This window comes from Muntiacus reevesi, chromosome X (genome assembly GCF_963930625.1).
Source record: "Muntiacus reevesi chromosome X, mMunRee1.1, whole genome shotgun sequence".
Classification (NCBI taxonomy): Eukaryota; Metazoa; Chordata; class Mammalia; order Artiodactyla; family Cervidae; genus Muntiacus; species Muntiacus reevesi.
In genome coordinates this window covers 120,809,824-120,837,304 of record NC_089271.1, presented here as the reverse complement: position 1 = coordinate 120,837,304, position 27,481 = coordinate 120,809,824, and the positions used below count along the sequence as shown (strand labels likewise).

At 39.1% G+C, this 27,481-nt stretch overlaps 1 protein-coding gene across 10 annotated transcripts in view; it reads right to left on the bottom strand.

Moving 5' to 3' along the window:
- Window positions 1-679: 679 nt before the first annotated feature.
- ENOX2 (ecto-NOX disulfide-thiol exchanger 2) overlaps window positions 680-27,481 on the bottom strand; it is a 288,955-nt gene continuing 262,153 nt past the window's right edge. For 6 of the 10 annotated variants that reach the window (XM_065915795.1, XM_065915799.1, XM_065915796.1 and 3 more), the window contains 5 exons: window positions 13,986-14,167; window positions 11,550-11,657; window positions 7,373-7,481; window positions 4,647-4,732; window positions 680-2,189 (listed from right to left, as the gene is read on the bottom strand). In XM_065915795.1, coding sequence (XP_065771867.1) covers window positions 2,058-2,189; window positions 4,647-4,732; window positions 7,373-7,481; window positions 11,550-11,657; window positions 13,986-14,167 — 617 coding nt within the window. In that variant the 3' untranslated portion in view covers window positions 680-2,057. Of the gene's footprint in view, window positions 2,190-4,035; window positions 4,105-4,646; window positions 4,733-7,372; window positions 7,482-11,549; window positions 11,658-13,985; window positions 14,168-27,481 lie in introns of all 10 variants that reach the window. The other 4 variants (XM_065915803.1, XM_065915802.1, XR_010660424.1 and 1 more) reach the window with 4 other exon arrangements.

Below are 27,481 nucleotides of genomic sequence, written 5' to 3'. Positions count from 1 at the left end.
TTGGATGAGGCCTACCCACATTATGGAGGGTAAGATATGTTACTCAAAGTCTACTGGTTTAAATGTTAATCACATCTCAGAAATACCTTAACAGCAACATCTAGACTGGTGTTGGACCAAGCAACCGGGCACGACAGTGTAGCTAACTTGAGACACAAAGTTTAGCATTGCAGCTAGTATATTCAAACAGGTTGGGAGCAGTACACCTGGGCTAAATTGGCAGGAATAATAGGAAAAGAACATTTATACTACAAGTGGATCAAGGAAAGGAGAACAAGCGGCCTGGGTGTTGCTTTAAATGCATTTTATTTAACTTATTTAAATAAGAAATAATTGATAAGTGGCAAATTTCCCCTGATTTCATAGATGTTATTAAAACAAGGCATTCCAGGACCCCTGAGACTGATGAATCAAAGCTTTCTGTAGTGTTGATGACAGAGATGCTTCAGTGAGGAAGCTAGTGTAAAAATAACCTTCGCTTCCTGCTGGTGCCACAGCTGGGTACTTAGGGGGAAGCCAGCTTTCAGCATGAATGGGCTGCTGTGGAATCCTATTTCTAGCTGTCAAAGCAGACGGTTTAGCATCTTCTTCCAATATTCTGGTAACTCAAAGGAGGAAATCGAGATGATTTACTAAAGGATTACTTAGAGAGCAAAATATTCAAAACAGGACACCAAACTGAGGTATAAAAAGGAATATTTATCTTTTAAAAATACAACTTTGAACACTACTGACATCTGATTTACAAAGTATTTTCCTGAAATACTCTTCATTGACTTTGCTTACTTAGTACATTCTCTTCTTTTCAATCAAGACTCAAGGGAGGGCATGCTGATGTTATTATGAGCACCACCACCACCACAGAAGAAAAGACCATCTCTGCCTCAGGATATAAGCCCCCAGTCCTCATCCTTTCCCTTTCTTTCCCATCAAACAAGACTTCTGACTGGTCCACGCACAACTGGACTTGTCCTCAGCACTCAGCACTCCAGATGGAGCTGACCTATTTGCATGAAGCTTCACATACCCTAGCTCATTATTTATTCATTATCAAGAATTCTCTATTAATACTCCTATCAACTGTTTGCAAACATTCAGCATGAAATAAACATAGTATTTACAGCAGTACATGGTTTGCAATTCAACACACTGATAGCAAAAGAAAAGGGACCATCAGAATTTGTCAGAAGGCCAGAGGAGAAAGCATATTAAAATAAACTCCTTCTGCCAATGTGTATGTGTGTGTGTGTGTTTGTGTGAAGGCGAGCACACAGGTATGTTTTAATTCATAGAAAACATGCCCTCCTTTAAAAGCAAATTATTTACAAGGTGATTCTGACTACCACATACACATGCCAGTCATACTGGACACTTGCTTTCCATGAATACATTGTTTTTTTTAAATTTTGAAATAAACCTATTATCTGATACATTAGAGAAAATAACTCTGAAACATTTGTCAACTTTTGGTTCACAGTAATTTTGCAAAAAGCCACAAACCATGCTTTGTCTTTTAAAAGGTGAACCTGGTCAAACACCTTCTAGAAGACACTGATGTGTTATTCACTCACTGGCCTACTGGGGATTGGAAAGACAATGTCAGTTATGGAGTCCCTAGTGCTCCTGTCATTCCTCTCACCAGTAGCAACATTAATGTAAAGAGAAGTTCCGAAACACAAATCACGTAGAAATCATCAAAACATTTCAGTTAACAGTGTTTAAAAAATACCAAAGTCTACAACAGTAGTACAGACACTGAAAACACCCTAAATACGCATTAGCCTCAGGCCTTTTTAATACTACTAATAAAAAAAGACAACCAATTGACAGAAAGAGAGGAAGTTACAGCACTTGAGGTTTAAGTCGACTTCTTTATAGTGCCTGTAGCTTGAAGTGCTGTTCTAGGATCCTTATTTTAACTCAAAAGATATTCCAGGAATGAACTGACAAATTTAAAGCAATTTCCACTTGAAAAGCATTGAAAATACAAATCACTTTCTAAAAGCTTGTCCAACACACATGTATTTTCAGGATCCCAGGTTGTTAAGCAAAGGGATTCAGGTCAGTTTCAAGCCCTCAAAGCCACAGAATTTCCATCTCTTCTCCAGACTGGCTCCCACTCCAGTCATTTCCTGCTTGAAGGTGTGCTGGAGTCGGCTCATGAGACATTCCACGTCACTGGTACAGATCTGTGGGAGAGAGAGGACATCTCCATTCAAAACCAGCCCCACCTTCCTAACCTGGCTTTCCCCCAGTACTGCTTTAGAAAGCTGATGTGCACATGTGTGTGCTGGGTGTGGGGTTGACCTTCCCCTCCCTGTGCATGTGTGGTTGGTTGAATGGATTCCAGATGGAAGCCTTCTTCTGCTATGACCACCTGAGTCCGCTGAGCTTTCTTTTTGTTTCTGTATTTCATAACTGCTTTATTTAGGTATAATTTACATACAGTAAATTTACCTACTTTATATGTACACATTGATGAATCTTAGTAAAGTTATACAATTATCCAACTGTCACCACAATTCAGTTTTAGAACATTCCCCCAAAGTCCCTTTGTGTTCCTTTGTGTCCTTACTCCCCAACCCAGACTCAGGTTTTTTCAGTTGTTTTACATTCTGGGGGGAAATTTCACACATGTGCAATCGTACAATCTATAGTCTTTTGTGACTAGTTTCTTTCACTTAGAAGGATGTTTTTGAGATTGATCGCCACCGAGCTTTCTCTGGGAAAGAGCTGGTGTCAGTCGTGTGGAGAGCCTTGGGTCTGCAGCCAGCTGAATGATGGCTTATCAGTGCTGGTGATGTTATGTTCAGGTCCACTGAAGCTGCAAACCCTTTGGGGAGGGGAGGGAGGCAGAAATGGCTGCCACCAAAGCAGAAGTCGTCACACATGTCTTAGTTTTCAAAAGAAAAGTGACAGGAATAAATAGCTCTGTGTTCCCACTTCTCTCTCTCTCTCTCTCACACACACACACATATCAATACAAAAACAAAAACAAATCTGTGGACTCTTAGGGCTTACTTCATGCGGTCATCTTTATGTTAGTAGCAACTTTCCTAACTGAACTTGGGCACTAGGACCTGACTGAAGAGCACTAGGGGATCTGTAAAGAAACCCCAAGTTGCTGCCACCCTGAACATTCTTAAAGCTGGTAGGAGGGGCCCCCAGGTTCCATTGGGACTATTGCAGAGTCTCCTTGGGAGGCCCTGGCACTACCCCGGCATGAAGCTGCTCGGGAGGAATTGATCCTAGACTGGGAGTCAGGTCAGGTTTTGTCCCCGTGCTAGTGGTGGGCTGTATCCAGTCAAGTGAAAGAAGCACGCTGTAGGATTGAATCCTCACCGCAAAAAAACATAAATCTATACTGTTTATAGATATATACATACAATATAGGTACAGCAGATGTATACAAAAGAGTCTGAATAAGCTATGCCGAACCACCAATGATGGTTATCCTTGAGAGGTGGCCTTGCTGGGAACTGTCCATTTGCCTTTACTGTAGTTCTATATTGCTTACATTTAAAAGATAATGTTTGCATTATTTTTGCAGTTAAAAAAAGATTGTTTTTATTGACACAGAGTTCAATTTCAAATCACTTCAACGGATCCCTTGTTCCTGGTGCTCACATTCCATTCTTCCTTTCACTCTCAAATGGGCCAGCCAACTTAATTGCAGAATAGCATCTCTTCCCAGAGATAAATGACAGGGGAGTGCTAGCTAGAACTAAAACAAATGCCACGAGGAGGATGAATCACCTTCTGGATTTCCAAATGGGCCAGTGCCTCTGTTAAGCGGACATATTCTTAAATGGCTTAACACTTTGGACAGCTGACTGTCAGGAATCTGTATTCCAATGGCACTTGTCAAAAGGCCCAGAACCTGGGAAATAGTGAGTACAATCCATGAGCAGCTTTAACTGAATTCTGCTTCTGAAAAAGAAATCTATCAGGACTTTATTTATTCTGAGGGGTCACATGCCCCCTCCTGCCTATACGAGGCATGCATCCTTGACTTTCTAGGTAACTGGCACTTACCCTTGCTCCCGAGGCTTTGTGAGTTCCCTACAGGTGGCATCCAGGGAAGAAACTGGTCCATGAGATCAGCTGTGAGCAAACATTCAGTCTGTATTACAGACTCATTGTTCCAACTTCTTGTGTCCCTGCCTGGTTGTGTCATTTTAGATAATGGCAGTGGTGATCTCAACAGTCCAGGAGGTGGTTGGAGTAAGACTTCCAATTGAAAATTTACATTTGCTAATGTCTAAAGGCCCAGGGCAGAAGTTTGATTGGTGAGAAATAATGCTTAATTAGCATCTGATATGTAAATTAAGAAAAAGGAGGAAAGTTCTTCTAAGGTGTATCTTGGAAGTAGGGTAGCCAATTCATTCAGATTGGCCTAGGACTTCCCCGGTATCAGCACTGGAAGTCCCAAGTCCCAGGAAACCCCTCAGCCCCAGGCAAACAGGGACAGATGGCCACCCTACTTACAAGAGAGAAAGTTGATGCTGGATCACAGTGAGAGAATAGGTAAAGGAATTTTCCTTACAGTGATTACTAGTGACTTATTTGTGCTTGAGAAGAGTGAGGCCACCTGTTCACAAAGAACCCTACATCACATTGCATGCCCATCTCAGGACCCCACATACCTTATTATCAAGACGGTGCAAGTAGGAGCAGATATATTCAATGCTTGCTCCAAATGGGTGGACATGAAGGAATGTGGAGATAATTCCTATAAACACAATAGCATGGAGGTTACACTTGAGCGTTGTATTCACTGAGATGCCACATGATAGTGTCTAGCAAGAGTCAGCTCATATGTACAGCATATTACATATCAGGTACTCTTCTAAGTTTACACACACACACACACACACACACACACACACATGCACACTCATTTAATCTTCACAACAACCCTGTGAGATAGGTATTACCATTCCCCTTTCACAGATGAGGAGACACTGAGGCACAGAATGTTTAAGTACCTTGCCCTAAGTCACATAGCTGGTAAGCGGCAGGCATTTGAACCCAAACAGTCACTCTCAACCACTCTCTGGACTGCCTCTCACTACCCGATACCATCTGGAGGAAAAACTGGCATTTGAGGAGTCACTCCCATCATTCATGACAGATAAATGCCATTTGAGTTCTACATTTTACAATAAATTTAAAACTTTACAATGAATTTCGATTGTGCTGGGTATTTTGCAGTTCTTCTACACTGTCTTACATTGGATTTTAGCCTCTTATGCATTTAATCATGTCTTGCTGTTGTGGCAAAAGTACAAATCATGGACTTTGCCTGATTAAACTTGTGCTTCTCAGAAGAGAATCTGTTGATTGTATTTGGGTTTTATTCTGTGAGTAGCTCTGTAAAGAAAAGACAAACATTTCATTCACTCAGGTGATGATTAGCATTCTGTTTGTCCTCAGAGCCCTGAATCTCTTCCAGTATCAGAATTCTTATAGCAATTTATAGCCTCCAGGAATGTGCATGACTGCTACTCAGCATAACTCTGGGGTGACTGGCGGCTACATACATTGCCTTGATTATTTTGGCCATCAGGTTAATTGTGCTAGTACTACTTTCTCTGGCAACAGGTAGAATATAAATTGTTCAAAAGTCTACTATTTTTTTCTTTTTTAAAAAATTCATCTCTTTTCATAAAATCTTAGGTATATCACATGGATTCAGAATTGAGCTTACTGAAAACTGGCAAGAAACAAAAGCTAACTTCGATTTGGTTTGTAAAACTACAACTTGTCTATCCCTTTAAGCAATTGACAAAGCATATTACAAGTTTAAATGGTAGGTTGAAGTGCAAATAAGTTCTTTGCAAAAATCCTCCAAATATAGATGGCAAGTGGGTGGGTTGGAGGATCCAGGAAGAACTGATGGTAGGATTCGAAACTCTACTCAAAATGAATACTATTGCTTATAACACTACTTTCCTCTTAAATGACTTGGTAAATTGAATTTCCAAACACTGACTCAAGCTGAGAAACTTAAATTCTGAAGAATACAGTCCATGCTCAAAGGAATTCTAGATGCTATGACCAAGAAAGGCTGTCAAACGCCAAGAAATAACTCGAGGTTTCAAAACATGAAGTAGTTTTTGTGGGTTCACACCCAAATAACCAATTTAAAAAAATAGATCTTCCTTTCTGTCAGCTCAAGACTTCTTTCTTTAAAAATACAAAACAAAACATGAAACGCTTAAGAATCTTTGTTTCTAGAACTATCCATTTTCAGAGGCTTCCTCCTACCCATGGCTCTCCTCTGACAGGTCTCCCTGTTGCCATGCCAATTTGTTAAAGAACTTTGAGTTGGAAAACGGAAATAAGTTGTCACTCTTCTTGAAGACTCACTGGCAGATCCCCTGTGCATCTTTATTATCATATCAAAGTGTTAGATCTGAATATAATATCCATTACCGAAGGAGGCAGATATATCTTCAAAATATGCAGAAGCTAATTAGTGTGGAGAACTTTCGAGATTGGGGTGGGACTATTGTGCAGTTCAGATTCCTAGAAGGCAGCTGGGATTATCTGCTGAGGCCCGAGATCAGCCCTTTTTTAAATGACTGAATATTTTCAGACCTCCATTTGCCACTGTTCTCCAAACAGAATGTAAAGTCAACAAGCATTTGTGAATAGTGCCGTTAAGTGCAAAATGGTTCTCATTCATTGAGGGCTTGCTATGGGCTGGACACTGTGTTAAGTGATTTAGATGAATTGTTGTGTTTAATACCTACAGCTGCTTTGAGATAGCTAATATTATTCCCATTTTGAAGATAGAGGAACCAAAACTCAATGATGGAAATGGAGGGGTCAAGACAGGAAGCCAGTTCTGTCTGATTCCTTAACCACTGATGCTATCTTGCCTCTGTCAATCAATTTCTATGTAGTGAGAGCAATTCTAGCATTTGTCTCATCAGAGCCCATCAGTGTTCAAATACCCCACAGACAGCCTCCTGGGTTGCCTGCCAGTAACCTGGGAAGATATAAGAGGCTCATCTAGGGAAGCTCTCTGCCAAACAATGTCTGCACTGCCCCTTGAGAGGGGGTGAAAGGGCTCATCTATCTTTTAAAAATCTACCACGTGTTTCTCTAACAGACCCCCCTCTTAGCATAGTGCTTATATGGACACACTTGATGTGGCAGTGGCCACCAGAAGCTTGAAGAGGGCTGGGAGATGCTGTTACCACTTTGACTGAAATCTGTACTTGTCCTTATCCTGTCATCTTCAGGACTCTGGGTTCTTGCACTGGCATGCCTCATGAACGCTTGGCATGTGCTCATTTATCTTAGGTTACTCCTTTCCCCCACTCCACTGCACTTTATATGTTGAATGTGTTCACTTCCTTACCCACTAGCAGGGCTTCGCGTTCAGATTTGACAGGACAGCTGTTCAGAGTCTTCTCCAGAGGGTAATCACTATCCTGGTTTGACGTACACAGTCTAGAGGCACAGCTTTCCTGTGGGAATAATATGTCTCCTAGGTCAGTGCACCTTATATGGTAACAGTGCATGCGTGCACGCTAAGTCGCTTCAGTTGTGTCTAACTTTTTGCAACCCTATGGACTGTAGCCCGCCAGGCTCCTCTGTCCATGGGATTCTCCAGGCAAGAATACTGGAGTGGGTTGCCATCTCCTCCTCCAGGGGATCTTCCCAACCCAGGGATCAAACTGATGTCTCCTGCATCTCCTGCATTGGCAGGCAGATTTTTTTACCACTGAGCCACCTGGGAAGCCCTCCAATTACGTTGTTGTTGTGCTCAGTCACATCCAACTCTGTGAGACCGCATAGACTATAGCCACACAGGCTCCTCTGTCCATGGGATTCGCCAGGCAAAAGAATACTGGAGTGGGTTGCCATTTCCTACTCCAGGGGATCTTCCCAACCCAGGGATCGAACCCAGGTCTCCTGCACTGACAGGTGGATTCTTAACCACTGAGCCACCAGGGAAGCCCCATATGGTAACAGACTTGGTTCCAACTATACAACAGGGAACTTCTTAACAGCACCTCAAAAGCAATACTGTGCAATTTTGATTATTGAATGGAAGAGAAAATAGCATAAACTATAAAAGCATCACTGATAATCCAAAGCTTACTTATAAGGCTTCAAAACACACAGACGAATTTAGACATACATCTTCACTAGTTTTTTTTTTTTTTTTCCTTCTGCCTTCATCATTCTTGACTTGGGAACCAGACCCAGTCTGGTAATCTTGGGAACCCTACCCAGCATTAATTGTCTGTGAGATGCCAGGAACTGGCAGGTAAGTTTTATTTCCATTCTACAGATGAGGAAATTGAGGCTCAGATAAATTGGGTAACTTGTCTAAGATCGCATTGCTAGAAAATGATAGAGCCAGGATTTCATCCCAGGCCACCCAATGTGAAAAAGACCATTCTTTTTTATTTTAGGTTCCACACTCTGCTAAAGGTCAGTCCCATATTTGAATGGAGAATCTACAATGTAGCTGATCCACTCATGGGTAATCAACTGTTGGCTCTTGAACTGAAAATTAGAGCCTTAATTTATTGACCATCAGCTTTCTTTCTCTCTCTCTCCTCTCTGATAAGGGCATCATCAGTTAGGATATTTATGACTTTAAAGCAAGAAATGACTGCTGCCAAAACTATCAGTAATCAGTGGCCTTCCTTGTTGTTGAAAGTGTTTTCTTTCTGAGGATAGTGGATATATTTCATAAGAGGGCTGGAGTGAAATCCATGACCAACAACCAAACTGAAAAAGGCCTCCAGGCCTCTGTTGGATCTTTCTTTCTCTCTTTGGGTACTGAAAACATCTTTTCTGTATTATGACTGTGGAGGAAGAGTCTTCAGAAGAAGGAATGAAAAGAATCCCTGCTTCAGTATCACTGCTATTGTAATAGAGAGCACTGGGAAATGGCCCGCAAGGGGAGCGGATCATGGTTGACTCAAATGTTTTGTCACTTCTTTCCTTCCACAAGCTATCAGCAGGGACAGGCTTCCTTCTTTTTTTCCTTTAAAGATGCCTTCAAAGCTTCCAGGATGCTGTCCCTGAATGAAACTAATGGTCTTTGCCGCAAGACATGTTGTTTTGTGGATTTACAGGCTTCCAGGCTGTAGTCAGAAGGGAAATCTTTCTTGATGACCTACTCAATCTTTGGCCTTTAGAATCCAATCCGGTCAGTAACCATCATGCCAAGTTTGATTTAAACTGCTGGCTCACTTCTAAGCCACAGGCTGTACATCTGCTTCTAACCCCCTTGAAACATTACATGATCCAGTAAGACATTTCTTAAGTGTAAGAGTTTAACAGATTGGGGTTGATCTAAGATATGAAGACATTCTGAGAAGTTTTAGCTATCTTGAATCAAAATGCAGCCTGACGGAAACCTGACTTCAATTTTATTACAGTTGGCATTTAAAAAATTAGAAGGTGTATTGAAGGGTTGCTTATCACCTTGCATTTTACTAGCAGATTCAAAGAGCTAGTTTTTTCTGCAAGAAGACAGACATAAGTCACATTGTTATATTGGAAAACACTGACGATAACTCACACTGCAGTTTACTGTCAAGAAACCCAAACAAAAAGAAAAAAGATCCCTCCTCACCAAAACTTATTGCTTTCCTTTCAACCTGAAATTATTTTTCCAGTCTAATGTGATGGTACTTTGCTTTCTAACCTAATTGTGTCAGTTTGAAATATGTGGTCACAAATCAGCTTCCCAGAGAAGATCGGTTTATAATGAACTCTCATGACTTTGTCTGAAGGAAGCCTCCCTTAAAATAACAGGACAAAAACATATTCTGACTCACATGTTTCTCATTATCAGTTGCATCTCTCCTTCTGTCTTCTTTAGCTGCCACTCCATAGCTTCCCTGGTGGCTCAAAGGTTAAAGCATCTACCTGCAGTGCGGGAGACCCAGGTTTGATCCCTGGGTCAGGAAGATTCCCTGGAGAAGGAAATGGCAACCCACTCCAGTATTCTTGCCTGGAGAATCCCATGGATGGAGGAGCCTGGTAGGCTACAGCCCACAGGGTCGCAAAGAGTCGGACACAACTGAGTGACTTCACTTTCTTTCAAGGTATATGCAGTTTCAAAAATGGGGAACACTTAGACTTACTTCTAAAACAGCAAGATTCTTCTGTACCTTTCACTTCTTTAAATGAAATACTTTACAAAGCAGAGGGCTGATTACACTAAAAAGCCCTCAAGTCAATTAGTGATGTCAATCCTGAAGAGTGATTTTAAGCTTAATGTCATTAGTGTAACCCCTGTTTATCTATAGCCTTCTGGCTACACAACACATTCCATCTTATGCAAGAAGTGAAACGGAGCTAAGTAGAAGCTCTGGGACATTTTAGAAGCTCTGCTTGTATGAGGCAAGTCCTGCTAAATAGAGCAGCTTTGGCACTTTTCAATTAAATGCTTGATAAATGAATTTGTCTGGGATTATGCTGGTTTCTTTAATAGCACCCACAAAACTGGAAAGTGAGTTGGTTTTATGAAGTGGAAGAATTAAAAGCATATTGCAAATGGCCTCTGGAAAACACTTTCATCATTTGTTTCAACTACACTAAGGTTGCCAGTTCTTAATGGCACTCTAGGGGAGTCACTATGCTCACAGACACACCCAGGGCCTGTATGCATTGCATCTTTCTGAGCTGAGCACAGAAGAGAAAGGGCACAAGCGCTTGTGGAACTGCAGAACTGTGGAATTGATTTCTGGCTCTTGGTCTAAGCTTCTAATCTTCTCTTCCTTCTGAGACATTAAAGTCAGGTAGCTCTGGTCAATGGGCCTTTCTCTTCAGAGAATAACTTCACTTGGTTCAGGCATAAAGGAGGTTAGAGAGGTGTGACACAGAAACGCCACCAGTTGACTTAAATAGACTGGACACCCAATGTGTGGTTGCAGTACATTAATTCATCCAGAAATTTAGTAGACTCTCTCTGAGGTCCTCGTTGGCGGTTCTTATGTCTGCAGGCTCTCATTAGGCAGAATCCCATTTTGCCTTCCCTGTTACTATTACCTAGCTTTAGCATAATGTGTCTCCTTGTTTGCTTTCCAAGTTCGCCTCCACCCGCCCCCCCCCTTTTGGTTTTTGCTATTTCAACCTACAGCAGCTCATTATCATACTAGATGGAGTGTCTGCAAAGAAGTGTCAATGTTCTAGTTGTACTTGAGTTTCTTCATTTAGTGAAATGCTTAATTAAAAGTATTTTGTGTCACACGGACTTTGACTGAAGGAAGCAGTGATGAGGTATATACTCTGACAGTTTCCAAGAAGGAAGACTGAAGAATATTAGGGATGGATGGACATTTTATTCATTGAAAAGTACACTTTCCTGAACCTTCAGAACTGCCAAGGACTCATATCTAAATGCTGAGCCCTTGATTCAAGAATTAGCCTGGAGAGGAAGCTTTTAATCTCTATTCAATGAAAGATTTCGCATTTGACACCTTTTGGTAGGAACTTCCAGGGCATTTTCATTGTCACTGAAAAGCAGGAAAGGAACAAGGGAAAAGACACACTTAGGATTCATGTACCTTTTCTTTGAGATTTTCCAGCATTTTTTCCACCTGTAACTTGTCATCTTTGATTTTTTCCAGTTCAGCTTCTTTCCTTTTGTATTCCTCTTGGACTTTCAGTAGATGCTACAAGAAAGACCAAAGACAATCAAGTCCTAAGAAGCCACACTTCACTTAAAAACCCTGGCTAAAGTTAGATATTAGGCAGGCCTGCCTCACTTTCCCCCAGCACACACACTCATTTCTCCATGCAAAGATACTAAAGGGAAAATCAAGACACTTTTCACTTGAAATTATTTTATCTGGCTCTTATAAGTCTTTTGGATTTGTTCATATTTTAGAAACACTCTGAGAAACTAATTGATAATAATCACTTAATTTTCCTATTCCAGCCAGATGTAAGGCTGTTGTTGTGCAGTTGTTAAGTCATGTCCGACTCTGTGACCCCATGGACTGTAGCCCGCCAGGCTCCTCTGTCCATGATATTTCCCAGGCAAGAATACTGGAGTGGTTTGCCATTTCCTTCCCCTGGGGATTTTTCTGACTGAGGGACTGAACCTGGGTCTCCTGCATTGGCGTGGACTCTTTATCCCTGAGCCACCAAGGAAGTGATGTAAGTGTAGGGTGCAGTTAATACTATGTGGACAATATCTTGATTTTGGCATAGAACTGAGCTTAATGTTGTAAAGCATTCTTGCAAATAGCCATTTTCCTAGACAAGCTCAATTTCTGTGAGGAAAGTAGTAAAGAATCCAATTTCACAAATGTTAGTTCCCTTATCAGTAGGCAAGGAACTGGATTCATCATTAATGATTATTACGAGTACTATGTGTTTAGTATCTAACATGTGCCAAGTATTATGCAAAGGGTTTCACATGCATGATCTCATTTAAGCCTCACAATAATCCTATGATACATAAGCCTGAAGATTAGAGAGGTTTAGTGGTTTGCCTAAGACTATTCAGACAGTCAGTGCCAGAGCTGGAATTTCAGTTCAGGGTGAGTCAACCCCACAGCCAGTGTTCTTAATCAACATATTAGACTATACATCTATTGGGGATAAGATGGCAGAAATTTTACCATGGTTTACATGGCTACTTTCCAATAAAACGTAATCAAAATAAGTATAATTAATTTTTCAGGAGGTAGAGACCTAATTGTCTCACTGAGGTTTTTGAAGCGATGGAATGAAAACAAAAAAGTTCATTAGTTTTCAACTGAACTACTCCATTCTTAGGTGGAGTGGTTTCAAAATCAAGGAAAGAGGGGAAAACCACAATAGGAAAATGTTTTGCTTTTCAGAGGCTTGCAAAAGACCATTGAGAAGGATAAAAGACACAGTACAATGTACATTGTCAAAATTCTTTGACGTCTAGCTGAGGAGATGTATTTTTTTGGTGGAAAGACCTTTGATGTAACTTACATGTTCTAATTAAACTCCACGGTGACAGTAAAAGGAAGGTAACCATTACTTCACACATTTTGTTAATAGGAAAGGTGAAATATTAATGTGATCTTGCTTGTCACATAGGAAGACAACGATAGCAGAAGTAATAGGAATATGGGGCTCTTAGTGCCAGAAGAGACTCCATGTTCACAATTTGTGATTTCTAACCATCAATAAGCTTCACCCTAGATAATTCCAAGGCACACAATTAAAAAATTATTGCACAATTTAAGTTGTAAGGAAAATGGCTGGTAGTCTGGCAATACAGAAGAGGATAGTACCCTTACTGAGAAGTACTATTCCTTTGCTCTAATGGGAACAGATGCTGTATCTTTAAATAGTAGTCTTGTTGCAGTGATAACCATGTAAAACTTCTAGACATAGAGTATCTATTACACAGTATTGTTTTCAAATGCAATTACAGTTGGATGCACTTATTTACTTTACTTTTTACACTTGGGATAATGTGCAGGTAAACTCATTCACACAAATGACTGTGAAAACAAAACAAAAGCAAATTGGTATTATGTACTCCAAAACACTGATACTTAAAAGCCCATAACATCCCTTCTTCCACCCAAATCAAGGGTAGGATTCCGGTCATTTCTTCTAAAAGACTGTATTATTTAGCATTGTATCAACTAGATATTTATTTACCAACACTTTTGCATATCTAAGTAATTAAGGTTCTTCATAATGACCTTGAGACTCTATTCAAATCCTAAAGTATATTTGGTAGCATAAAGGAAAGATTAGGTTATGCTCAGTGTAGTTTTATTGCTAAGTATGTTTTACTGAACACACATTCTTTGAAAACTGGTGATCCATTGTTTTCTCTTCTCAAAGATTTCATGAACTACAATATGTAATCCCTTCCTCAGCCATGTCAGAAAACAGAATATCAAGAAGAAGAGGTTTACTATCCTATTTGCTTCTGGGGGCCCTTTTACAGGTGAGGAGCTGATTACTAGCCTTCCAAAAAGCTCCGAAAACCAAAATGCCTTTACCTGTTGCATTCCTTGCAGGGCTTGCTGCAGGAGCTTCAGCTGCTGTTCCTTGTTTGGGTCATCTTCTCTGTGGGCTTTGCCTTGTTCTTGTTTGAGCAGTTCCACCTCATTCCGGTAGGCATCTAGCTGCCAACGGAGGCTGTCATTTTCTTCTTTCAGAGCTTCTGCCTGTGATACTAAAGCTAAACAATCAATATAAAGTAGTAAAAACCATATATCCAGGTTCTGTTGTGATTCACCTTAGCCCCAGGAAGACTTGGCGTTTTAAATTGACACGTATGAAAAGTCTCTCAATGAGAAACTTTAGGTTTGAGTTGATTATGGTAGCAAGAGATGGACACAAAAGCACAAAGACTCATTTTTGTAAATGAACACAGAATTCCAACACACAGAAGTCCCCACCATGTTTCAATTCCTCTCTCTAAACATCACTAAAATATTTCTAGGTAACATCAGTTACTTTTACTTGAAATGCAGCAAATGATGAGTCTGTAATGATAAAATAGAAGACTAATTGTCTTGAACTAATGACTGTCCACTCAATAACTGTGCTTACAATTATTTTTTAAAAATGCAGCCTTTTAATGCAGCTTCCTCTGGTCCTATAGAGGAAAGGTAAACGTAAAACTTAAGACACAAGATTTCCTGGGGAATTCCCTGGTTGTCCAATGGTTAGGACTCTGTGCTTTCATTGCTGAGGGCCCATTGCAGATTTGATCCCTGGTTAGGGAACTGAGATCCTACAAGCCATGTGGTGAGGCATTAAAAAAAACACTTCCAGTTTATGGCCTAGCATGTAAGGAGCTTAGAAGTCACTATTCCATCCTAACAACAAGTAAAAAGCTGAACTAACTGAAAAAAAAATCAACAACTCTTCTTTGATACAACAGAGAAATGAAGCAACAATGCAAACTCATACACCTCCAATTGGAGAGACAACAGGTGAATACAGAGGATCACAACTTACCAGACCAGAAAGCCATCAGCAGATATCACCACAGGAAACAGTGACAAGGTAGGAAAGCCTAAACTATACTTGGCAATTTGCTGGAGGCTCAGTGTAGACAAGACTGAGAGTTAAAAAGTCCAGGGAGACCCAGTCATGGCTTGGTCCCTATGCTTTTGTGAGTCTTATGTACAGAAGCTCCACCTGGTCCTCAGAGTGAACACTGGAGAAAAATTCCTATGTGCTTCCAGCAGGGGAGGGGAGAAAGAAAATCTTTTGAAATATGCCAGAGCATTATGTTCTTCTGTAAAAGAGCTGCCTTCAGAAGAAATTATTTTACCAGAACCTAACCTACTAGAGTAGTACTAGAGCCTAACCAACCCGGGGAACTAACGAGCTCCAGCCCCCTCTAGCCATTCTGTCCCGCCTAAGTGGGGAGAAAAAACTGAGGACCACTTATGAAGTTCAGAGGTACAGGCTCACTAAAAGACTGAGATCCAATCATAGAACTATAAAATGATTCTCTTCCCACCAAATCTTACCACCATACCGAAAAAGTCCTATTTAACAGAGCTCTTTTCATCTAGTACATCATGTCCAGATTTCAACAAAATTTACAAAGCATACTAAAAAGTAAAAAACATAGTTTGCAGAGACTGAGCAAGGATCAGAACCAGTCAGATATGGCAGAAATGTTGGAGTTATCAGACTAGGGATTTAAAACAACTATTACTGGGAATTTCCTGATGGTCTACTGGTTAGGACTCCATGCTTTCAATAAATTCTCTCAATTGAGTCTGCGAGGGCCCAATTTCAGTCCCTAATTGGAGAACTAAGATCCTGCAAGCCACAAGGTCTGGCCAAAAAAGAAAATGAAGCAACTATTATTAACATGCTACAGGTTTTAATAGAAGAAGTAGACAATGTGGAAGAATAGATGGATATTGTATGCAGAGAGATGGAAATTGAAAGAATCAAATAGAAAGCTAGAGATTAAATACATGAACAGAAATGTTAAAAAAAAAAGTTCCCTTAATGAACTTATTCGTGATTGAACATGACTGGGGAAAGAATTTCTGAGTTGGAAGAGTTGACAATAGAAATGTCCTAAACTGAAAAGCAAAAAGAAAAGAAAAAATCACCCTCCCCCCAAAGAAAAGAAAATGTAAGAATTGTAAGACAACTACAAAAGATATAATGTATACATAATGAGAATGTCAGGAGAAAAAAGAGAAACAGAAGCAATATGTAAAACAATAATGATTGAGAATATGTCTAAATTAATGCTAGATATAAAACCACAGATCCAGGAAGTTCAGAGACCATCAAGTAGGATAAATGCCAAAACATGTAACATTTAAATTTCAGAAAATTAAAGAGAAAAAAACAATCTTGAAAGAAACCAAAGGGAAAAAACCACCTTATCTATAGAGAAGCAAAGATAAGAATTATATCTTACTTTTCCTCAGAAATCATGTAGGCAAGAATAGAATGAAGAGAATACTCAAAGTGCTGAGAGAAAAAAAATCCAGCAATTTAGAATTCTGTACCTTGTGAAATTATTCTTCCAAAGTAAAGGAGAAATACCTTCTCAGATGAAGAAAAATTGAGGGAATTTGTTGTTATTAGTCCTGCCTTGCAAGAAATGTTAAAATAAGTTCTTAAGACAGAGGAAAATGACATAAGTCAGATACTTGGATCTACATTAAGAAAGGAAGAGCAAAAAAAAAAAAAAAAGGAAGAGCATCAAAGAAGGAATAAGTGAAGGTAAAATAAAAACTAATTTTTCTTATTCTTACTTGATCTAACAGATAAGTTTGCTCGAAATAATAGTGACAATGCATTCAATTATGTATGCTTGTGTGTGTGTGAGCTTATGTATAAGTGAAATTAATGACAGCAATGATACAAGGAATAGGAGGAAGGAGTTGGGATTATATTATGATAACATATTTGCACTAGCCACAAGCTGGTATAGGGTTATTTGAAAGTGGACTTATTAGTTGTAAATGTAAATTGCAAACTCTAGGGCAACTACTAAAAAAGTAAAAAAAAAAGAAGTATAACCAATATGCTTAGAAAGAAGAAAAAAGAAATCATATAAAATGCTCAGTTAAAACCACAAGGAGCTAGAAATGTGTAGAAGGCAAAAAGAACAAAGAACAAGAGCAATAAATAAAAAACAGTAACAAATATGGTGGATGTTAATCCAACTACATCAATAATTATTGTAAACATCAATTGTCTAAATACAACAATTAAAATTCAGACATTGTCAGAGTAAGAAAAAAATAAGGAACAACTATAATGGTATCTTTAAGAAACATTTAAAATATAAAAATACATATAGATTAAAAGTAAAAGAATGTTAAACAATACACTATGATAACACTAGTAAAAAAAAAAAAAAGTAAGAGTAGCTATACTAATTTCAGGTAGAGATGACTTCAGACCAAGGAAAGTTATCAGGGCTAAAGAAGGGCATTACATAGGGATAAAGGCATTAGTACTCCAAGAAGACATAACAAGCAATGTGTGTGAGGCTAACAGTAGAATATCAAAATAAACAAAACAAAATCTAATAGAATTACAACAAAAAAATAAATGAATCCACTATTATAGAGGCTTTATACCCCTCTATCAAAAGTGGAATGATCCAGTAGGCAGAATATGAGTAATGACACAGTTGAACTCACAGCACCATCAATTAACTGGATATAATTGACATGTATAGACTATTTCATTTAACAGCAGATTATACATTCTTCTCAAGCACACATTCACCAAGACAGATTACATTCTGCATCATAAAACACATCTAAACAGATTAAAAGAATGCAAATCACAGTGGTATGCTGTCCAATCATGATGAGATTAAACTAGAAATCAATAACAGAAAGATAGATGGAAAATTCCAAAATACTTGGAGATCAAACAACACACCTCTAAAAAAACACATGAGTCAAAGAAGAAATCACAAGAGAAATTTAAAAATATTTGAACCAAGTGGAAATAAAAAACACAACGTCTCAAAATTTGTGAGATACAGTGAAAGCCGTGCTTAGAGGGAAATTTGTAGCATTGAATACATATATTAGGAGGGAAGAAAGATCTAAAATCGATCATCTGCGCTTCCACCTTAGGAAACTAGAAAAAGAAGAGCAAATTAAATCTAAAGTAAACAGCAGAAAACATACAGTAAAAATAGATCAGAAATCAATTAATAGAAAACAGGAACTCAATAGAAAAAAATCTGTGAAAACAAAAGCTGGTTCTTTGCAAAGATCAATAAAATTGAGAAGCCTCTAGCCAGGCTAACTAAGAAAAAAATAGAGAAAATACAAATTACTAATGTCCAAAATTAAAGAGAGGACATCACTATAGATCCTATGGACATTAAAAGGATAATAAAGGAATATTATGGACATGAGTTTGAGCAAGCTTTGGGAGTTCGTGATGGACAGGGAAGCCTGGCGTGCTGTAGTTCATGGCATCGCAAAGAGTCAGATACGACTGAGCAACTGAACTGAACTAGTCCATAGTTCAGTTCATAGTACATAGTCCACACATTTGATAACCTAGATGAAGTGGGCCAACTCCTTGAAATCTGTTAAAATGCACACACAAGAAGTAGACAATCTGAATAGGCCTCCATTACTTAAAAAAATTGGATCAATAATTAATAACTCTCTAAAGTTGAAACTACTAGGCCCACATAAATTTACTGTTGAATTATTTAGGGAAGAAAATAATACAAAATTTCTACAATCTCTTCCAGAAGATAGAAACAGAGAACATTTCCTAACTCACTATATAAAGTTGGCATTTTCCTAATACCAAAACCATATGAAGACATACAGGAAAAGAAAGTACAGACTGCTATCTCTCATGAACATAGATGTAAAAATTCTCAACAAAATGCTAGTAAATCAAGTGCAAGAATGTATAGAAAGAAATATACCACAATCAAGTGAAATTTATCTTGGGTATGCAAGGCTGATTCAACATTTGAAAATCAATTAATGTAATTCATTATGTTAACAAGTTAAAGAGGTTAAAGTTGCATGATAATATCAACAGATGCAGAAAAGGTATTTGACAAAATCCAACACCCATCCATGATTTTAAAATCTCAGTAAACTAGGAATAGAGAACTTCCTCAATGTGATAATAAACATCTACAAAAAACATACAGCTAACATCATACATCATAGAGAGAAACTTGAATCACTTTCATTAAGAACAAGGCAAGGATACCACCACTTACCACTGCTTTTTTCAGCATTGTACTGGAAGTCCTAGCCAATTCAATCAGACAAGAAAAGGAGATAATTTTCCAGTACAGATTATTTTTAAAATATGTGTTATTTTTATAGTCTAATGCCCTTGATCATTTTAAAATGAAAATATATAATGGCAACCCACTCCAGTATTCTTCCCTGGAGAATTCCATGGACAGAGGAGCCTGGTGGGCTACAGTTCGTGGGGTTGCAAAGAGTCAGACACGACTGAGCGACTAACACACTATTTACATAAGCACATCAAAAATGAAATACTTAAGTAGAGATGTAACAAAATACATACCAGACCTATATGAAGAACACTACAAAACTCAGATTGAAAATGAGTGGAAATTATTCAATTCACATTGAATTCAAGTGAAAAAATGAAATTTAAAAACTAAATAAATGGAGAGATTTTATGTTTGTGGATAGAATGACCATATCATAAAGATATCAGTTGTTTCCAACATGATCTGTGGATTCAATGCAACCCCAATCAAAATCCAAGCAAGTTATTTTGTGGATATTGACAAACTGATTCTAAGGTTTATAAAGAGAGGCAAAAGACACAGAATGGCCAACTCAACATTGAAAGAGTAGAATAAAGTTGGAAGACCAATGCTACCTGGTTTCAAGGCTTAACAGAAAGTTATAGTAACTAAGACAGTGTGGTGTTGGTGAAAGAAAAGACAAATAGATCCAGTAAATAGATTAGAGAGTCCAGAAAGAGACCTCCATAAATAGAGTCAACTGATTTTTGCCAAAGGAGCAAAGGCAATACAATGGAGCAAAAATGGACTCTTTAACAAACATGCTGGAACAACTGGACATCACAAAGATTAAGTCAAAATGGATTACAGACCTAAATGAAAAATCCTAAACTATAAACCTCTTACAAGATAACATAAGAGGAAAATGTAGCTGACCTTGAGTATGGTGATGAGTTTTTAGACACAACACCAAAGGCATGATCCATAAAAGAAATAACTGATAACCTGGACTTAATTAAAATAGAAACTTCTCTGTGAAAGACAATATCAAGAAGAAAAGCCATAGACCGAGGAGAAAATATTTGCAAAGGACACAGCTGATAAGGACTGTTATACAAAATATACAGTGAACTCTCAAAACTCAACAATAAGAAAACAAACAACTCATTTGGGCTACAAATCTGAACAGACACCCTGCCAAAGATATACTAATGACAAGTAAGCATATGAAATGATTTCAACATCATATGTCATTAGTGAATTGCAAAATAAAACAGGAATGTGATATCACTAGAAACATATCAGAATTGCCAAAATCCAAAACAATGACAGCACCAAGGACAGGTGAGGATGTGGTGCAAATAAGAGCTCTCCTTCATTGCTGGTGAGAATGCAAAATGGTACAGTCATTTTGGGAGACAGTTTGGTAGTTTCTTACAAAACTAAACAGACTTTAATGATATGATCCAGCAATCATGCTCCTTGGTATTTACCCAAATGAGCTAAAAACTATCTCCACACAAAACCCTGTGTATACATATTTACAACAGATTTATTCATAATTCCCAAAACTTGGAAGCAACCACAATGTTCTTTAGTAGTCATGTAACCACTGATACATTGTGATACATTCAGAAAATTGAATAATAAATGGCACTAAAAAGAAATGAGATACAAAGCCATGAAAAGACATGCAGGAAATGTAAATGCATATTACTATGTGAAAGTAGTCAATTTGAAAGGACTACATAGTCTATGTTCCCAACTATACGCCAGTCTGGAAAGGGAAAAACTACAGAGTCAGTAAAAAAAAGTCAGTGGTTACCAGGTATTTGGGTGGAGGGAAGAATGAATAGGTTTAGCACAGAAGATTTTAAGGTCCCTGAAACTATTCTGTATGATACTACAACTGTGGACACACATACATTTTGTATACTTCTCCAAAACCATAAAATGGGTACCAAGAGTGAATTCTAATGCAAACTATGAACTTTGGGTGATGAGGATGTATTCAGCTACTGTAACATGTATCTCTGGGGTGCAGGATGTAGATAGTGGGAGACTGTATGTATATGGGGACTGGCAGTATTTGGGAACTCTGTACTTCCTGCTCAATTTTGCTATGAAACTAAAACTGATCTAAAAATTAGAGTTTATTAATTGAAAAATAAGACACATGGGGAAACTTAGATTAAATTTATTTATGGTTATGGCATATTTTTCAAGATCAAAAATTACAAAAGCTACTTTAAAATATCTAATAAGAAGATTTTCATTCATTCAACAAACATTTATTGAATTCCTTCCAAGTTCTAGGCTTAAGACTATGGTAAAAAATGAGATTCCACTCATCTCTATTGTTTACACTCCAAATTAATGGACATATTTGTAGTTTATTCCCTTTTTGATTCCTAACAGAATATAGAGTTCAGAAAAGAGGTATCATCAAAATGGGTCAAAATTACAAATCTGTACATTAAATGTATAAGAATGTTAAAAGATAATTTGGGGCTTCCTTGGTGGTGCAGTGGATAAGAATCCAGCTACTAATTCAGGGGACATGGGTTTGATCCATGATCCTGGAAGATTCCAGATGCTGTAGAGCAACTAAGTCCGTGCATCACAACTACTGAGCTTGCGTGCCACAACTACTGAAGCCTGTGTGCCCTAGAACCTATGCTCCACAACAGGGGAAGCCACTGCAATGAGAAGTCCGTGTACTACAACAAACAGTAGCCCTTGCTCGCTGCAACTAGAGAAAGCCTGTGCGCAGCAATGAAGATCCAGTGCGGCCAAAAAATAAATGAAATAAATAAATAAATAAAATGAATAAATAAATTAAAATGTTATACAATTTGACAAAGGTGTGAATTTTCTCAGCTACCTATGGGAAGCAACTTTTGGTAGAAGGTAGTAAAAAAAAAAGTAATTGAAATCAAATCTTTGAGATTATTAGCTATAAAAGGTGGAAGAATAGTTTTCTAAGGGGGTTGCAAAGACAAGATTCACCCTGTACATAATGAATGAAAAGAAGTTGTGCTTTATAGAGATGAAGTATATAGAAGAAAACTATATTTCAAGGGTGAAAACATTCCCTATTCCTGAAAAAAAAAAAAAAACCTGCCCATAGGGAAGTGCTGGGTTTAATTCAATGCCTTGAATCTGAGGGTTTTCCTAAAATAATTAGGTACTGGTGAAGGCTGATGTGATCAGATGAAGTGGGTAACAGAGCGATGAGATGGCTGGATGGCATCATCGACTCAATGGACATGAGTTTGGGCAAACTCCAGGAGATAGTGAAGGACAGGGAAGCCTGGCGTGCTGCAGTCCAAGGGGTAGCAAAGAGTGGGTCATGACTTAGCTATTGAACAACGACAACAATCCAAAGAAGAGAGTGACAATGTAATAGGCAGGATCTGGTGAGAAATGCCTTCTCATCAGAGTAGTGTTGAGACATGTTCTCAGTGTCCACGTTTGTTTTCTGTGAATGGCCATGTAATAATCTTGATATAGCAGTTTCAAACCTCGCATTTTTGCTTAAAAATTTACAAGAGACCTGTGGCACAATACATTCATTTTATGTTTGGTTTTATTACTGATTTTAGTTGTTGCCATAATCACACAGATTTTGTGTCTTTGAAGTGAAAGCTATTACACAGAGAGTTGGATTCACAGCACACCAAATAATATCTATCCTTGCCATCTTCCCAGTGGCTGGGATACTTGCCCTCAGATAGGCAGTGTTCTTAATAATCACAACACCAAAGGGTCAGTCACTCAGTCATGTCCGACTCTCGGCGACCCCATGGACTGTAGCCTGCTAGCCTCCTCGACCCACGGAATTCTCCAGGCAAGAATACTGGAGTGGGTAGCCATCCCCTTAGAAGATGCTAAAGATGAAGATGACTATATATTTGTAACTGGATGGAAAAAGAGACACTGACTATCTGCCAAACAGGGGAAGAAATATTTGATTTGTTTTGCTGGGTCAGTACCAGTGACAGCATCTTGAATTGGAGTAAGGCCAAACAGCGCAGAGGTTACTCTGCAAATCCAGTGGCTGCTTCAGATGGACAGTGAGTTATTTCTGCTTCAGAATGCATGTCTGTCCACTGGCAAGCCACACAGCTCAATACAAAATAGTGATATTTCATCTTTCTCTTTTTGTTTCTTCTTGTACTGCAGGCCAGTAATTACGCTCATATCCTACAAGTCATGTAGAGAAACATGGCAGAGAAAAGGGCAGAGGTCGAGCAGAACAGTTAGAGGCATGTTCTCCAGTTGAAATGTGAAAATATTTTCCCTCTGAGAAAATGAGGAGGCAAGACTGCTTCCCCCCCCGGGAGAAAGGGCATCCTGATGAGCAGAGATGGACTGTTGTAGCTAAGTGGGAGCAGATAATAATCTCCTCAGTTTGGACCTGTCACTAAGCAAAAGAAAATGGGGGCCCTCACTTACAAAATATATTTTCCACCCTTTAAAGTGAAGGTTTTTGTCATTTTAATGAGGACACCAAGTCTTTACTTTCACAGACTTAATATTAATTGGGCCTATTTCTGAAGTTGGAGTTCTTTGTACATTGCCAGAACATTGAAAAGTTCAATATTCCCTTTTAATAATATGTTTGAGTAGGTGAATCTATCAGTCCCGATACTAAAGAGTATAGTACAATGAATTTATTCATATCCTGCCATCATTAGTTCCCAGCTTCTCTTTTTTGACGATTTCCTATATAGGAAAAAGTTTCTCTTTATGGGGATTGCTCCTCAGATTTGAAGGCTGCCAGTTTATCATGGCGGATATGAAAGTATGAAGGCAGCTGTGAATGCTTCCTTTTAGAGGAGCCAGTCGGAGCAAACTCACAGACATGTTTTTCTACAACAAAAGATCTAAAAGGACTGATCTTTTAGGTATGAAAAAAAATTATACCTAGGTTTCTTCAATGGTACTAAGAACACAAACAAACAAAAATTAATGGAAGTAAATTTAGAGAGTCAGCCACGCTTACAAAGGCATATTACAAGTGATGACCTAGAAGGGTAAGATGGAGGTGGGGGTCAGAGGGAGGCTCGAGGCTCAAGAGGGAGGGGATATATGTATATGTATAACTGATTCACTCTGTTGTACAACAGAAGCTAACACAACATTGTAAAGCAACTATACTCTAATAAAAAATCATAAAAAAGGAGATGCTAAAAATGTTACCACATTTTAGAAGAAAGATGCTAAAAAGTGTTACCATATTATAGAAGGAAAAACGGGCAACATTCCTCTCAAGGTCCATAAGAAAAAGCTCGAGAGCTGGAGTGATTCACAAAGAGAAAAAAGCAAAACAAAGAGTAGGAAGAAAAAGTGAGAGATATGAGCACGACCCATGAAGGCCAGTTCAGACAAAAATCTCAAGTAAGTCCCCTGACTTCAAAAAGCCTTACTTTTCTTTTCTCTGCAGGTAAAGTACTTCAATCACACTTTTGCCAGCATGGACACACTTGGGATTTCATTGTTTCTCCTCTGAGATCTCTACACTCCCTTCTTAAACACAGTGTGTTCATCCATCAGTTATGTCACGGCCCCTCATCACCCCGAGATGCTGATCTTTTTCCTTGCTGGGATCTTTATCTCCTGGAGTGGCCAACTTCACCCAGGCTACTATTTGCTTTCTGGCTAAACAGATTCTGCTGCATATTCCTCAGTAATTCTTATTCCTTCACTTACCTGAAAACCTTTGATCAGGTTTACCATGCCAATTCCTGACTCATGGTCACTTGACTCAACTTGCTCTGCTAATTATCCTGAGCTGCAGAGGACTTTTATGGGAAGTTGCAGAGTTGGGCAGCTCTAGTTGATATAGACTCATGTTGGCCCTTGCCGATGGATTGCTCACCTCTACTGATTTCTTGGTTCCATACTGCCCAGAGTATTTATTACAGTTCTGCTCCTCTCTCCTCATGGTCTCTGTTCCAAGTCATTTCTCTTATCCACAGAGGATGAATCTCTTGCTATATGGGCTGCATATATACTTTTAGCTTCATTTCTCTTTTCTCAGAGGAAGAGGGTTCTCCCCTCTCTAAAGCAAACTTCATTTGAATTCTGATCACTTCACATTTCTCTTCTCTAGGATTTCACTTCCATAATTATCCATAAGTACTCTTTTGTTCACAAGCATCTTCAACCTCACACTCTCCATGGCCTCCTTCTCTTCTGAACGACGAACAACAACTTAACTTTAACTTCGTCATCAATTCTAGTCTCCATTTAAAAAGCCTGCATTTGCTTTTGCTCAGTACCCAACTTTGTGGATTTCCCTGATGACTCAGATGCTAAAGAATCTGCCTGCAATGCAGGAGACCTGAATTCAATCCCTGGGTCAGGAAGATCCCCTGGAGGAGGGCATGGCAACCCACTCCAATATTCTTGCCTACAGAATCTCATGGACAAAGGTGCTTGGTGGGCTATAGTCCACGGGGTCGCAAGAGTCGGACATAACTTAGTGACTACACCACCACCATCACCAACTTTGGGACCTGTGGTCTTTGTCCACTTTCTCTCCTTATTGTCATATGTTCTGGCCCCTACCTCTATCACTCTACTAAAATAGCTCTTGCTCAACAGTGTTACCCTTTCTTCTTCATAATATCTGCTAATGTTATTTATTCCCTACTTCTATAAATTCTTCTTGTGGCTTCTATAATCCAAAGCTTTTCTAGTTTTCTTCCAGCTTCTCAGACTGTTCTTTTTCTAACTCTTCTGCAATCTCCTCTTCCTTTCCTTCTTTCTTACTGTGGGTAATTCTCGAAGTTATGTATTCAGTCCTTTGCTCTTCTTTCTCACTTGTCTCTGACATTCATTTATTTATATCCTCCAGACTTCAGTCAATACCTTTGTACTATCAATACTATCTTCTATTCCTTCTACTTTCTTCGTCCCTGATTTGTATACAAATCATTTATATTTATTTTCTAACTACCTACTGGGCTTCCCTGGTGGCTCAGACTATAAAGAATCTGCCTGCAATGCTGGAGAAGGGAATGGCAATCCCTCGGGTTCAATCCCTGGGTCAGGAAGAACCTCTGGAGAAGGGAATGGCAACCCACTCCAGTCTTCTTGCCTGGAGAATTCCATAGACAGAGGAACCTGGCAGAACCTGGGGAACTGATGCTGAAGATCTAGTACTTTGGCCACCTGATGCAAAGAACTGACTCATTGGAAAAGACCCAGATGCTGGGAAAAACTGAGGGCAGGAGGAGAAAGGGGTGACAGAGGATGAAATGGTTGGATGGAATCACCAACTCAATGGACATGAGTTAGAGCAAACTCTGGGAGATGGTGAAGGACAGGGAAGTCAGCTGTGCTGCAATCCACGGGGTTACAAAGAGTGAGACACGACTTAGCGACTGAACAACAACTGTGTACTGGCTCAGCCGTAAAGAATCCACCTGCAATGCAGGAGACATAAGAGACGTGGGTGAGATCCCTGGGTTGGGAAGATCCCCTGGAAGTGGGCATGGCAACCCACTTCAGTGTTCTTGCCTGAAAAATCCCATGGACAGAGGAGCTTGGTGGGCTACAGTCTGTGGGGTCACAAAAGAGTCAGACAAGACTTAGTGACTGAGTACAGCATGGCAATGACCTACTGTCTGAAGCTGATCTCATTATATTCTGCAAAGAAGTCCCATCCATCAGTCCATTTCTATCAGTTCTGCTGTTATGCATTGAATCTGTTCTCCTAAAAAGATATGTTGCAGCCCTCAGAATGTGACCTTATTTGGAAACAGGATCTTTACAGAAGTAATCAAGTTAGAATGAGGTCATTAGGTCAGGCTTATAGATTTATATGACTGGTGTCTTTATGGAAAGAGGAAATTTGGGCACAGAGACAGACATGCATACAGGGGAAATACCATGTGAATAGGAAGAGACTGAGGTGATGCATCTTCAAGCCAAGGAATACTGAAGATGGCCAGCAAACCATCAGAAGCTGGAGAAGTGTGAAACAGATTTTTCTCAGAGGTCTAGGAAGAAACCAACACTGCCAGAGCCATTATCTCAGATTTCTAGGCTCCAGAAATGTGAGACAACAAATTTCTGTTCTTTAAGCCACTTGGCTTGTGGTACTTGTTATAGCAGCCCTAGCGAACTAATACAGTCACCAACCTTCTATTTCCCCAGGTTAGAAAACCTAGGCTCATTCTGAGTTCTTTCCTTTCTTCATCATTTACATCCAATCTGGCACTCAAGATTTTAGTTTATTTCCCCCCAAATGACTCTTGGCATTTT